General features: G+C 34.7%; 1 protein-coding gene across 2 annotated transcripts in view; it reads left to right on the top strand.

The window, feature by feature from the left end:
- LOC101884203 (uncharacterized) overlaps positions 1–15,564 on the top strand; it is a 78,957-nt gene that overhangs the window by 56,522 nt on the left and 6,871 nt on the right. For both annotated transcript variants that reach the window (XM_087248159.1, XM_087248160.1), the window contains 3 exons: positions 13,121–13,191; positions 13,320–13,430; positions 15,301–15,398. In XM_087248159.1, coding sequence (XP_087104285.1) covers positions 13,121–13,191; positions 13,320–13,430; positions 15,301–15,398 — 280 coding nt within the window. The remainder of the gene's footprint in view (positions 1–13,120; positions 13,192–13,319; positions 13,431–15,300; positions 15,399–15,564) is intronic.

Here is a 15,564-nt window from a genome sequence, read left to right as displayed (position 1 = left end):
ACTTAGTGTCTTTGCATTGAGAATAAAAAAACAAGCATACTACAACCCATTCCATGAAGTTCTCCACTTGAGACGCACTAAGATTGGAGATTTGCAGCTATCGACTACTTTATTATAGATATTTTATCTGTAGGTAATGGATTCTTTATGTGGCCTATCACTTTGTGTTTGGGTTCATTTATCATGTGGTAGAGTCAGGGCACAATGAATTCCATCATTTTCTGTATCAGGGCATGATAAAAAAAACTGTATAGTCCTTGGTGGGCTTTACAATTTGGAGAATAATATCTCAGATAAACAACAACACATTTACTTAACAAATATGCCCTAAACTCAAGCTGAATGAAAACGTTTTACAATTCTAAAAATATGGGACAGCTATGGCACGTTTGTAAAGGCTGCCAGAAAAACCTCTCCTCTTTAAAATAAAAAAACTCGCAAAGTTGCATCTGAACAAACCAAAAGACTTGAAACTAGAAATGAAATCAAAATAAAAAAATTAAGATATTGCAATAATCCATTCTACATCCAGAACTCATTTTAAATGTCATGTAATTTAATAGGGTGTCCCAAATTACCACTCGTTACAACCGAGGTATGCAGAAAAGCATCTCTGAACACACAACACGTCCAACCTTGAGGCGGACGGGCTAAACCAGCGGAAGTCACCAGGTGCCACTCCTGTCAGCTAAGAACAGGAAACTGAGGCTACAATTTACACAGGCTCAAAAAAAGTGGACAATGGAACAATGGAAATTTGTTGCCTGGTCTGATGAGTCTCGATTTCTGCTGCGACATTGAGATAGTAAAGTGAAGTTTTTTCTGGATGTTGTTGCCACTAGCTTGCATGGTTCTGAATCTGTAGAGCTGCGCATCGATGGATTTGCTCTTCAGTGTTTGGACTCTCAGTAGTGATTATTAAACCACACTGAACTGAGCTAAACTGAACTGAACTTAAATTCTGGAAACTGAACTACACTGCTTCAATATACTATGACCTTTTATGTGAAGCTGCTTTAACACAATCTACATTGTAAAAGTGCTATACAAATAAAGGTAAATTGAATTGAAGAGTAGGGTCCAAATTTTAGCGTAAACAACATGAAAGCATGGATTCATCCATGGATCCATCTATGTCAAAGCCACAGTCTACCTGAATATTGTTGCTGATCATGTCCAATTTGGTGAGTGGATATATACGGTGAGTGTATATACTGACTGCATGTAAAGGCATTTTCTTTACATTTTAAAGTATGTCTATTTCTGAATACCTTTATTTAGAACTTTAGGTCAAATGTTTTTATTAAAAATGTAGAAATAAAAATAAATATTAATGAAATATAAAATGCTTTTCAAAAACTACAAGTAAAACTACTACTAAAAAGTCCAACATAACAATAAAAATATCACAAAATAAAATGTAAAAATGGTACTTTAAGACTGCAACTTGATCATAATGCTATTATTTATCTTTGTTTATGGATACATACAGAAACATTAAGTATTTTAGGAGTACAGGGTGGCTGGTCATTATGTGCAGTGAATGGTGGAGCCGAAGTGGAATTTTTTATGTGTTTTTTGTTTTGTTTTTGTGAGCACTTCGCTTGTTGCAACTCCATCGGAATTTACTATAAAACGTCAGTAGTTTATGTAAATGTAGTTTATCAGCTAAAATTTCTCCATTAAAAAAGTTTACAGATGGGTTCAACAAAAGCACAAACTTCTTTAACCAATTGACAACAACAAGTTCTCTATGGAGAAAATTACGCTACCAGAATCTTTTTTGTGCACTCTATATGCAGATGTGGTGTGTATGTGTGAATTGTATTCATATTGTACACATTCTTACTAAAACAACTTAAGAAATACACAGTAAATACTACTATATCGTGCAATTCCAGATGCAAAAACACAGTAGCATAAGCTGCATTCTGCAAAAAGTATAGTTGACTTTGCTATTCCAAACATGGCCCTTATCTGTGCTCCTTCTGGTCACTTGGAGAAAGTGGAGATAAATGTTAGCATTGACAGGGAACACCTGGTAGACCTGAGTCTGCCACACCCTGCTTGTTTGCTAGTTTGCTAGCGGTTAGCGTACTATGTATGTGCCTCACTTGTTGTTTTCTACACCGATGAATGGCTTCTTCAAAAGCTCAGCATCCTGAAAGACCAGAAAGTGTGTGTGGACGTACATGTGTGTGTGTAGAGCTACAGTGCCTTTATGCAAGCGCTATTTGCGTAGAGCTAAAGGACAGAATAACTGTGTGTGTGTGTGTGTACCATTAGCTCAGAGTGACTAGGCAAACAAACAGTCCTGCTATTGACAAGCATGAAGCATGGAATATGCTTGCTGTTTTGAAAGCTCACAGCGAGAGGGAGAGAAGTGAATCTGTCAAAGACTCTATTATGCCCCGTCCAAACAGAGTGGGCTTTACTACAATACCCTTAATAAAGGAACAATGTCAAGGAGAGCGGCAGCAATAATGGCAGATGATTTGGCTTTTGTGGGGTTATCGCTGTAGATAAGTTATAGCAGATGATTTGCCCTTTGTGGAGTTATCAGTGGAGATCAGGGTGTAGTGGTTAGTGAGGGATTGTGGTCTGTGTGTGTGTGTGTGTGTGTTTGAGAATAAATGGCATGCAGCCAGCAGGAGGAGTGTGGTGCCTGCGTGTGTCTTTGTTTGTTTTTCCCCCCTCCTCTTTTTAATGGGTAGCGAAGGGGCGGAGCCACGTGTCCGGCGGCCAACAACAAAGCTTGCTTGGAAAGGTCTGCCAAAATTTGCCCCCCGCACTTGTTCAAAGGGACCAAAGTACAGTGCCAAATTTCGAATAATCAAGAAGCACAGCAGAGAGTTGGACGGCCTGTGTGAGTTATTTGTCAGTTGGGGCAGCACCTCAGCAGCCTGCACGTGGCACACAGGGCGCATGCAAAGTATGTGTGGTGTGAGATGTGCAGAGTAAAGGCCAGGAATGTGATTTAAACTTGTTTTTACACCTACGCTACTGTTCAAATGTATAACATTGTACAAACTATTAATATCTATTTACACATTCATGGAGACACTTTTTTGCTTGAATTTTTAAATACTTAATCTTGGGTTTTTCGTTTGTTTGTATGTATGTATGCATTTATTGACTGATTGATTGATTGATTGATTGATTGATTGACTGATTGATTGATTGATTGATTGATTGATTGATTGATTGATTGATTGATTGATTGATTGGTTGATTGGTTGATTTTTAATTTTTCAAATTCATGTGATTATCATTCTGGCCTATAATTTTATTTAAAATTTGTAAAATGTTTCAAAGATGTAGCAAAAGCATTCAAACTGAAATTCTGGCATTGCTTAGCTAATAATTTGTTAATATCACTGATTATTTATTATTCATTCATTCATTTTCTTTTTGACTTAAACCCTATATTAATCAGTGGTTGTCACAGCGGTTTTATGCAGCGGATGCCCTTCCAGCCACAACCCAACACTGGGAAACACCCATACACTCTCTTTCACATATACACTACCGCCAGTTTAGCCCACCCAATTCATCTATACCGTGTGTCTTTGGGGGAAACCGGAGCACCCGGTGGAAACCCACGCAAACATGAGGAGAACATGCCCAGCCGGAGCTCGAACCAGTGACCTTCTTGCTGTGAGGCGATCGTGCTACCTACTGCACCATCGTGAAGCCTAATAATTAAATTAAATTAAATTAAATTAAATTAAATTAAATTAAATTAAATTAAATTAAATTAAATTAAATTAAATTTAATTTAATTTAATTTAATTTAATTTAATTTAATTTAATTTAATTTTAAGATTTTTTAAATTTTTGTGCCTGCCTCAGAAATGAGTTTACATTAAAAAAATTAAAATAATGTATTATTACTTTAAAGTATTTATAAGCATGGTTAAATCATCATCACAACAGATTTACACAAAAAATATTTGTTAATTAACAGGTTCCTTAGTTCATGATTTACAGTTTTTCTGTTTTTTTATGGTTGTGAATTGTATTATGGGATACTGCTCTCTGGTCTGTTGACTTCTGATGAAGTTTTACTGATTTAAAACAGTTTATATTGTATAATAAATAATATATAGAGAATTAAGTCTTTCAAATAACAGAAAAAATACTGGCAGTTTATTATCAGTTTATATAAGTTTTTGTATCAAAATTTACAACACCAAACCAGACAATATATCACATCAAACTATTTAAAATTACTTCGCAAAACCATTAAAGTCACTTTGGAGGAAAGGTCAAGGTCCCACTTTAACATTACAAAGCTTAAATAATAATAATAATAATAATAATAATAATAATAATAATAAGAAGAAGAAGAAGAAGAAGAAGAAGAAAAAGAAGAAGAAGAAGAAGAATATTAAAATACTACTATTAATAATAATAAAAATATGAATAATAATATCAAAACTTATTAATAATTAAATTAATTTACAGATTTTTTACAGTGTAGAATCCTTATAAAGTTTTACCAAAAAGAAAATGCAAAGGTTGAAATGTGAGGTGCATAAAACTAACTGGTCTAATTATGTCAAATGAAGTAAAACTGTAATAATGCAAGTATGAAACTTTTTATTTATTTGATGCAAAAACTGTCTTTTCCCTCCAAAAATAATTTAAGTAAATCTCATTATACAACCACAATGCTATAACGCACATTGAATACATTAAAATGTGGTAGAACTGACACTGTATTGGAAAGTGCATGAAATGAAAGAACAAATTCTGCATGTGTCCACTGCAATTTGTTAGCAAACAGATAAACCGAAAATGAGAAAAAAAAATTATTTAATAAAGGATCTATAAGTGTGCATAGTCAAAAAAAATAATTATGAATATTAAAAACTTGGTTTGCCCATTTACAGTACGCAGCACATACCGCTTTGACAGCTACTATCATGCTTTGACATGTACTGTATGTAGAGCAACCCCAATTTAAGAAAAGAGGTCATAGTCTGCAGACTGAATTTGACCTTGTTTGTAAACTATGTAAGGCAGTCTTTTTGAATGATGATGAACTTAAACAAAGCTATGGGATTAAATATGGAGCACAAATAAACACGGGTACAAAAACAGCCTAAATAATGCACAATGAGTCTCTGTTTACGGATGATAGTGTTGTTTTTGAGCGGGAATGCATGTTTGTAATGTGTGTCAGAATGTAGAATCATCTGCTTTTATGACAAATATACTTGTAGTAGTGGCCAAAAGTGACGTTCATAGGGAACATTTTCCCAATGTTAGCATTTAATGACTCTTCAAGTTTAATTAATGAAGTAAAATATGTAAGAAGAAAACAGGACAATAAGGTTTTAGGATTAAGGTATTTAACTAATAACTTTATTTGGCATTAATGTTAGCCACAGATTATCATTGAATGTTTTTGTATGTGTGTTTGTTTTTTACTATGTAAAACTGATAAAGAAACAAAAGGCTTTTTTGAAACACATTAAAGTACACACTGATTAAAATATAATCAGTTATTAATATTTAATTAGTTAGCCTTAGTATTATTACGAATAAAAGGGGCTAAGAACTTTCACATTTGAATCACTTTTTATTGCTTTATAATCAAACTATCAAATTTTGTTACCTCCATATGGGGAGAATTGCAGAGCTTGCGTAAACATCCTCCTTTGATCAGATGTGTACTTAGCCTTTATTTTCTCACCACTGCCATTTTTAGGGGGAATTTAATTTAGTTAATGAAAGGAAATAACAAACATACAATTATTTGAAATAATAGAGGTTTGCTTTGGTTTAAAATTTGAAAAGCACCTACGACGCAAAATGAACTTTTGGAAGCTGTCAGACAGAACTGTGTGGGGATACAGTATAGTGTATCTACTATTATATTGGAGTGAAAAAAACAGAAGTGTCTTCTTTTAATTTCCTGACGTTAAAATAGGATCCAAATTCCTGCCATTTTGAGGCCAACCGACACGTGACGTGCGAGTGTGGTTTTCCCCGCCCACCAAATTGTTCAAGAGCCAAGTATTTATGTCTCCACATAATGCGTATAATCACATCAACAAGGCAGTATTTGCAAAGAAACAGGTATTAAATAATCTGTTCCAACTCTCTGTGAGCAGATGCACCTCAAGAATGAGTTTGACAACAGTCAGGAAATTTGACAACAGAATCAGTTGAAACATTTTTAAAATAGTCCATGTTTGTATTAAAAAAAAGTATAAGTAAAAGTATATTAACATAAATATCTAATAAAGATATATCTATAAAATCAAATATCTATAAAGCAGTATCAACTTATATCTTGTCATACTAAAACTGCAAAATTAAACGTGTGTGCATGTGTGTACTGTGAACTTTGTAATAGCATTGTGTGTGACTCACTGTTACAGAAAGGCTTGAATTAACTCCAAAACAAATACATCAAATAATCATTGGGAAACAAATTCTGTCTGATTCTGACTGATTGTATTTTTGATGTAAAGCATGGTAAGCAGACGTGCATGTCTGAACAGTGGGCTGGGAAAACCAGCTCATTTGCATTAAAAGACACAGCCAACAAAAACAGCTAGTGTCCTCAGGCCTCAAAACCCACATATTCAACAGGCTACAATCATAATCTGATCGGTATTCTTAAACTGAAACTTTACAGATTCAGCAAATACTTATCTTACATCTTGTAAAGGACAAAATAAGAGCCCTTTAAATCTTTATGCTGTTCCGCCATTAACAGCACTTGTCCATGTCAAACAATTTTAATGGCCAAGCAAATTAAAGTACAGTCTACTGTACCACAAATTCCAGCAGAAATCATCCATTTAAAATTGAAACAAGGTAAGATAGAAAGTAGCTGAACATTTCATTTGAAAATGGTATAAAATAGTGTATAATAGTATACAATTATTAATAGTATAAATTCATTCATTAATTTTCCTATGCTTAGTCTAGATTTCAGAGGTCACCATAGTGGAAAGAACCGCCTACTATTCCGGCATATGTGTTACACAGCGAATGTCCTTCCAGCCGCAACCCAGTATTTGGAAACACCCATACCCACTCATAAACTAAGATCAATTTAGTTTACTCAATTCACCTATAGTGCATGTCTTTGGGATGTGGGGGAAACCCGAGCACCACGCCAACATAAGGAAAAAATGCAAAATCCAGTGGCATAGCGCAAAATGATATCAAGTCAACTTTATGGTATGAGCAATGACGCGGTTCGGCAAGCAATTAGAACGAAGTAGTCCACCGCTTGAGAGGTGTTCAGAGAACACAGGCCTGTGAACTTCCGACCACAGTTGTTCCCAAGAGTTTGATTATTGCGGTTGCCGGATTTGCAATTATTGAAAATCGCGACGACGCGGGGCCCCCTAATCATGCGGGGCCCCCTCCGCGGTGCGTGCCCTGCGGGCCCGTCCACTACGCCACTGGCAGAATCCACACAGAAATGCCAACTAGCCTAGCAAGGACTCAAACCAGTGACCTTCTTGCTGTGAGGCGACAACACTAACCACTGAGCCACAGTGCTGTCCAAATAGTATAAAAAAAGTACCATTTAAAGAATAATAATCATAGAAACTGTAAACAGATGTATAACATTATGACGCTATATTAACCATGATGAAAATTACTCTTTTTTTTCCTTCAAATTTTTACACAAGGAAATAAAAATATGGTAAGATTTAATGTGAAAAGATAAGAAACGTTTTACATTTTTGACATATTAGGTGGGGTGCAACACATTTCAGTCTGCAAAAATTATCTGGCAAAAATGACATTTTTGATTTTTGGACGAAAAGGAAAAATGGCCCAAATCATGAGTCTACTGGACAAGGAAAACACTGCACTATGAAACCCAATGGCACTGCAGTATGAAACCCAATGTTCAATGGCTTGCAACATGCAAGGGCTGTTTGCTACTGCTCTTTTTACTGCTTTGTTTTAAGAGTAATGTAAACTGAGTTAGATTTAAAATTTCTTACAAAAGGACTTAATATTTTTAATGAATAAATAAGTAATAATTATTATAGTAATTAAGTAAGCAATTATTACAAAAAAGTTTTGCAGCCAAGTGCATCCAGCTATTTACAGCTTTGGTTTTGGCCCAGAATTTACATTATGTAACATTCCTTTATTGTGGGCAGTAAAATTTGTGCATGTTTTTAAATATTTCAAAATGTTTTCTCTACACACATCCTCTAAACGCAAGTGGTATATTTAAAAAATTACACTCGCCAACCACAACTAAACAATGCATTAAAAAATCTATATCAACAAAACATCAGCACACTTAAATAAAATCTGAAGATACAACACTACACGGCAATGTGTAACTTTTTGATTGGCTAATCCATATGAATTCATACAATTTCATTCATACAATTCAGTACGATTTTCTTATCCCCCAATGACAATTGGGTTTGGGGGTGGGGTTTGGTGCCATGCCTCCTTTTTAAAATCTAACATTTACATACAACTAAACAAATCAGCCACTAAACTGACGAAATAGTTACGTTTCCTCGTAAGATGAGGCTAGAAAATATCACTTTTCTTTTGCTTAACTTTAGCCACTAATGATAGAACAAATAAATAAAGGTGCCTGTGTTTTATAAGACAGTAAAAACATAGCCATACATAGAATAGCAGAAAAGCACATCCATTATTCATTGGCCGCAGACGTGAAAGACATCCAGTAAGTACACTGCCGTGAAACAGCTGTGAAGTTCTGCCCTGAAGACTGAGTGTTAAATGGGATGTGACTGCAGTTTTCTGTGGAGTCTTCAGCCTTTTGGATAGCATGATACAAGCTTGAGCCCTCACAGAAGAGTGACTCCATCAAGAAAAAAAAATGAAAAGAAAAGAGAGCAACAAAGCACAAATGCGCAAATGTGGTTGACGGGGTGCAAGTCGTCCGGCTCTTGTCACCCCTGTCACACTTGCCCTTTTTCTCCTGCTTCCATTTGCTACTGAATTGCCGTCACTCCCATTACAGATTACGAGAGAAGTTCTGTTCTTGCAATCTCCCTTTCTGTGTGTGTGTCTCCCTCTCCACCTCTTTTTTTTAAAGACTTCTTCTCTTGATTAACATTTTCTGCTAGGCTTCACACCAAAGGGCCCAACCTGTGTGCTGCAAAGCCCACGGTGGAAAAAAAGCCATCAGCCGCTGAAGCAGAATCAGATAAGGCTATCAGGCGGGAGGGTTTTAGCGGAGGAGCTTTGTGCCCCCTCCATCCCCCTTCCCGCACGTTTGCCTGTGCTTCCTCCCTCAATCTCTCACTCCAGTGCATCTTTTGTTCCCTTGATTCCATGGCACAGAGCCCCCAAACACACACACATACACGCTATGAACCACAAATCCCCAAGTCGATCGGTGGCCTAAGGTGGGATGCAGCACTCTGGTGGGGTCTAAGAGACATCTTTGGTGGAGTTTAACAGACTATAGTGAAGTTCAAAGGCCTCGGGAGGAGGTAAAATAAGGGATTTGGTTCTGCTATAGACAGGCAGAAAGTGGTGCAGACCAGAATACTAACAATATATTTATAGAGATAAGCCTTGAAAAATATCACAAAGAGTGTTTTTGTTTATGTGAGAGACTGTAATAAGTGTTTTTGTCCCATTTTCAATTAAATTACAATAAAAAATGTATATTAGATCATATTATATTATCTACTTGATCAACTGCAAACAGGCTTAATTTTTAGACTGTATTACGTTTATTTCATAAAGTATTGGTTACTTTTATGTGTTTTCCTTCACTGGGATTTTTGTGTTGATAGTTATTGAGGTTAATGTAAATAAATTTTTATGAAAATGTTTAAAATAAAATATTTATTAAAAAAATATTATTTATTATAGCAATCCTGAAAGAGATGCTTTTTTATTTATTTATTTATATTTTTATTTTATTTATTTATTTTTATTTTTACATAAATTGGAAATGATGACGACCATTTTCAGCCATACCATAAGGCCAGACAGAATCTGCAGACTTTATTTATGTATTTTTTGCCATTTCTGCACAGAATTCTGTATAAAGAAAATAAATAAGTAAATTTAAATAGGCAGATTTATGTAGAAGGACTTTGAGAGCCTATGAGCTACAGACTTAACACAAAATAAATTCATTTTAAGGTTTTAAATGCAAATATAATCCCAAGCACTGTGTTAAACAGCTACTGCAGATCTCTCAACTACTACATGCAAAAATATATATTATAATGTTTGAATATTTGCACACATTTACATAGGGAGCTTTCTGCACATATCTGGGGGTGCAGATTCCATGTTGGCCTTTATTTGACCTGTCATATAAACGTAGCATTTTACAGCTTTTTAGCAGCTATACTGTCACCGATGGCTCAATCTCCATAAAACACTGCATGCTCCTTTAGAATCACAAAGCATAGGTTCAAAGTTTTCATTTAGGAATGACAGGAGTGGACAATGCATCAAAAAGCTTCCCACACGACTCTGTTAAAGTTTCTTAGGCTAATTATTGATCTAGAGAATTCAGAAAATAGATGGATGAATAAATAAAATAAACAATTAAAGTCTATTAATTGGAAGTTGCGGAGCCTTTTGTTTCAGTATGTTGACATACTTCCAATTGAAACAGAATATTGAGTAGGGGCCGGGCCTGTCTTTTTTTTCGCATCATTCCCTCATAGCAAACTAATGGTAAGAGGGGCGTGGTTAAGAAAACTGTGTCTGAAGCCATCAACAGAGTAGAACCATCACTCCAAAAGTGGAAGCAAATAGTCAATCTTGATTGAAAATTACCAAAACAATTTTGTTTTTGCACAGATTCACTGTTCAACTAAAGAATAACAATGTGTGCTGTCAAAATAAACATTGCAAATTTGGATTTCACACAAAGTATAAGGAGAATACTTGATGGATAGATGAGTACATAGATACATCAAGCATGCTTTGCGATATCTCATAGTACACATCAAAGCAGCACATCTTGCATATAGATGCGAAATAAGACCAATACACATGTTTGTCCCAGTCAGGCCTGATCAGATCAGATCCAGACAGGGGCAGCAGGAGCAGTATGGTATATTCAGTGTCCTGGGAGCATCTGAGACAGATGAGTTCAGATAAAAAGAGAGTCAGTGAATGCAGATCTGCTCAATGATCCGAACAGACCACTGTTGCAGATTTGAAGTTAAATCCAAGCTCCACCGAGGGACACCAAGCCGCAGTTATTTGCAAACAGATGTGCGTCCCTGGACCGAGAGGTTTTGATCAATCAGGCCTTAACAAGTCAAGTTGACTACATGCGAATGTAACGCTTTGCATGTGAATGGAAGAGGCCATGCAAGGCCCGGGTTTGATTAGGGGTAAGCTGATAAATGGCAGATTGAATCGGCCCCCTGTGAACAAGCCGCAGCTCATTGGGCCCTGTGCTTTAAATCCACACTGATATCAACTCTTTCCTCCCTATTCTTCTGCCTCACTCATGAATAGATCCATTATTCAGTGGGTTCTGTCTATCATTCTTGTTTGTTTCATGTATTGGAGTGGCAGCAGCTTAAATGAGGTCTCCACAGCTTCCTTTCCTCCCTGCTCCTGCTTCTTCTTTTTAACTTTTTACTCTTCTTGATCCCCTTTTCCTGACTTATCTTCATTCCCATCTGTCTGTGCGTCTGTGGTCAAATGTATCAGAATCTGCATCTCCATGTAGTTAATGCTTCATTATAAGTGTGCTTTGCCTTAATCTCATGAAAACTTGATAATAATAATTATGAAACAAATATTACTACTTAATATACACTTTTATATACAATACTGTGAACTTAACAACATACTTTACATGCCAATTTGCACATAACAGATGCACGTATAATGTTGTATATAGTAATATAGTAATAGTAATAGTACATACACTTGTCAATTTGTATATTTGTATATTCACTACTTACTACTCTTTGTTATTCTGATTCTGATTAAATATGTAGATTTAGCTTCTTTATGGCAATACTCCAATGTTCACAGGTTTAAGGTCAGTGAGATTTTAGTTTTTTGAAAGAATTCAAGTTTTTTATTCAGCAAGGATGCATTAAATTGACCAATAGTGAGAGCAAGACATTTAGAAACAAACTGTTTCTGTTCTAAACAATGACAATTACTTCAACGATTACTCGTGCTCATGTGATTTAACACCTATCTTTCTTCTGTTGAATGCTAAAGAACCCATCGACTTTCACAGTATAGGAAAAAAAGCTACTCTTCTGTGAAAAATACTGTTGCACACAATTCATTCATGTTTTCCCAAAACAAATTTAAGAGAACTGAACACAAAACAATTAACCAGTCCCAAAATAAATCTAAAGAATTGTGTTGTTTCAGCTCATTTTTAGTAGTTTGAACAAGCAGCAAAAATAATTGAAAAAGACAGAAGATAAAAAACGGCGAGTGAAATATGGCAGAATGTTCATTTTTATCTCTTAATGAAAGTTTTTGTTTTAAAAGTTTTATTTATAATAAACAGAAAAACTGTTCAATTGATCAAAAACGAACATCAGCGAAATGATTTCTGAAGGATGCAACACTGAAGACTTATGTAATGGCAGCTAGGAATTGAGCTTTGCAATAACAGAAAAATTTCAAAATATATAAAACTTGAACGTTTTTTTTAAACAAAATTTAATAATATTGCATGCTTTTTGGGTAAAAGAGAATCAAATAATCTTTCTGAATCCTTTTGTATATTTATAGTTGACTATATATTTTCTGACAGATATGTAAAGCATTATCAGGTTTTCAGGTAACTAAACTATTGCAATAAATATAAATTTAACAGAATTAGATTTAACATAAAACACCAATGCTTCTATATGAAAACATTTCTATATAAAACACAGTAAATTCTGTGAGTTTACCATTTTGAACTGCAAATTACACAATGAATTGTCATTTTTAACTTCCAAAAACTGCAAATACAAATTACAAGGAACGGTTATTTACAGTAAGAATTTTACTGTTGCAGTAACAAACTAACATATTTTAACCATAACATTTTCCCCATTAAAGTAATATTGCAGAGAAATGTGATGTATTCAGCCTAATTATTAACTTTATTCCACTTAATACTTTTGTGTTCTTTTTTCAGTCGATTTTCTGGCTAAGTACTGCATCCTCAATCAGGAAAAGCTGTCCGTTTACAAAAGGGCTTTTGAGGCGGTGAGTAAAAAAAAAATCCCTCAATTTCCTCATCTCTAAGAACTGGTTTGCTCATTTTCATAGCTGACAATGACGGTAATCACTTAACTGCCTTCCCTCTCACTGTAATAATAATCATGTGCCCGCAGGCTGATAGTGATGGAGATGGTTATCTGAGCTGTCTGCAAGTACTTTTGGCCCTCAAAGAGATCATTCCCCCGGAACTTCTGACTGAAGAAGAAGAAATATATGTGTACAGGGTGAACACAGCATTCAGAGCAATATACATATCTCTTTTTTATCTGAATATCTGGAGGCAATTTACTAGGGATGATCTGAGCCTGCTGATAAAGCATTTATTTGCATTTACTGTCATCATTCATTAAAGGAATCATGCAAATCAAGTAACAGTGCAAACACACCATAATAAATCTGTGCCCTGTGCATACTGAAAGGCCAATCTGCATATTGCGAGGCCATATCTGAGCAAACTGCAAAAATACACCTGTTTACACCATACTTCAGGATATAAGTCTGGTTGTTAGAAACGTATAGAAGAGTTAGAATATTAACAGAAGCATCTATTTAAAATGAATATTTTATTCTACATATTAATCATATGATGTAATTTTTTAGCTATGAAAGTAAATATACAGCTTCGGGAAAAAATCTGAAAATTACAATAGGCAAATTTAAAATATACTATGCTTTCAGGCATTTAAATATTGGATTTTCTTTTTTTAAAACAGCAATTGGTATACATGTACAGATAAAAAAATATGGAACGTTTTATACTGACCTATCGTCTCTTTCTGCAAATGCATGCTCTAAATGAAAATTTTCTTACTTAACATTTTGTAGAAACATTATGAGTAGTTTATAAAATAAAACCCAAATAAACATTTTACTCAAATATACCTATAAATGATCAACTCAGAGAACAGATCATAACTTCGAAGTTGTCTCTTAATTTCTTCCAGTATTGTGTGTATGATAAAAAAAGAATAAACAAAAATAAAATAAAATAAATAAATAAAATAAATAATAAATAAAATAAATAACATAATTTTTATATATATATATATATATATATATATATATATATATATATATATATATATATATATATATATATATATATATATATATATATATATACACACTACCTGACAAAAGTCATCAATCCCAGTTGTAAGAGCAACAAATAAGTTCTAGTTGATCGTTTGGAAAAATGGTAGAGGGTAGATTTGTCCAATAAAATCAATTCTGTTAAATAAATATGTTGAACTGCATCCCAATCCTCACAAATACTGTAGAAGAGCCAATGGAACCCGCATGGACCAAAGATTCTGACAGAAATCAGTCACGTTTAGTGAAGGAAAAATCATGGTTTGGGGTTACATTCAGTATGGGGGCATATGGGAGATCTGCAGAGTGGATGGCAACATCAACAGCCTGAGGTATCAAGACATTTGTGAGGCACATTACATTACAAACCACAAGAGAGGGCAAATTCTTCAGCAGGATAGCACTACTTCTCATACTTCAGCCTTCACATCAAAGTTTCTGTGAGCAAAGAAGGTCAAGGTGCTCCAGGATTGGCCAGCCCAGTCCAGACATGAACATTAGTGAGCATGTCTGGGGTAAGATGGAGGAGGTGGCAGTTAAGATGAATCCAAAGAATCTTGATGAACTACAAGTCCTACAAGAACGCTTTCTTTGCCATTCCAGATGACTTTATTAATGAGTTATTTAAGTCGTTGCAGGGATGTATGGACGCAGTTCTCCATGCTCATGGGAGTCATACACAGTATTAATTCTTTTCCCTCTGTACCATGACTTTATATTCTATACTGTTCATTATTTTTGTTAAGTGACACTTAAGTCAGACCTTACTGTCCTAATTAACTAATTAAAAATCAATGCATGATCATATTTTGGTAAAATAAGCGTAACCTAAAGGCTTTTGCCTTTGATAAAAGACAACTTCTGATACTAAACGATCAACTAGAAGTCAAATTATTATTTGTTGTTCCTAAAACTTGGATATATAATTTTTATAGATATCTGTTTGTTTGTTTTTTCGTCTTAATTTGTATATTTTTAACTTATATTTAAATATATTCACAGATTCTGGAGCTGGTTGATTTCAGAGTGACCGAAGGCCTTACGGATCTGCGCCTGTTTGCTGTGGTAGCCAGTCTGGCCCAGAAAATAGCCACGCTAGAGTGAGTCAACAGGCCAAGCATTCAACGCACAATAGAGTTACAAGAGGAGTCACTGACCTTTCATAAATACATCATGAGTTTCTGTGTGAGAAGACAAAAATTCATAGGCCTCAAAACGATTTGATTTTACAAAAATACAACATCATATACAGTAAACTATGCATAT

This window comes from Danio rerio, chromosome 4, assembly GCF_052040795.2.
Source record: "Danio rerio strain M-AB ecotype USA chromosome 4, GRCz13ab, whole genome shotgun sequence".
NCBI classification, from domain to species: domain Eukaryota; kingdom Metazoa; phylum Chordata; class Actinopteri; order Cypriniformes; family Danionidae; genus Danio; species Danio rerio.
Note: the sequence above shows the minus strand (reverse complement) of the source record. Positions and strands in the feature narration are given on the sequence as shown.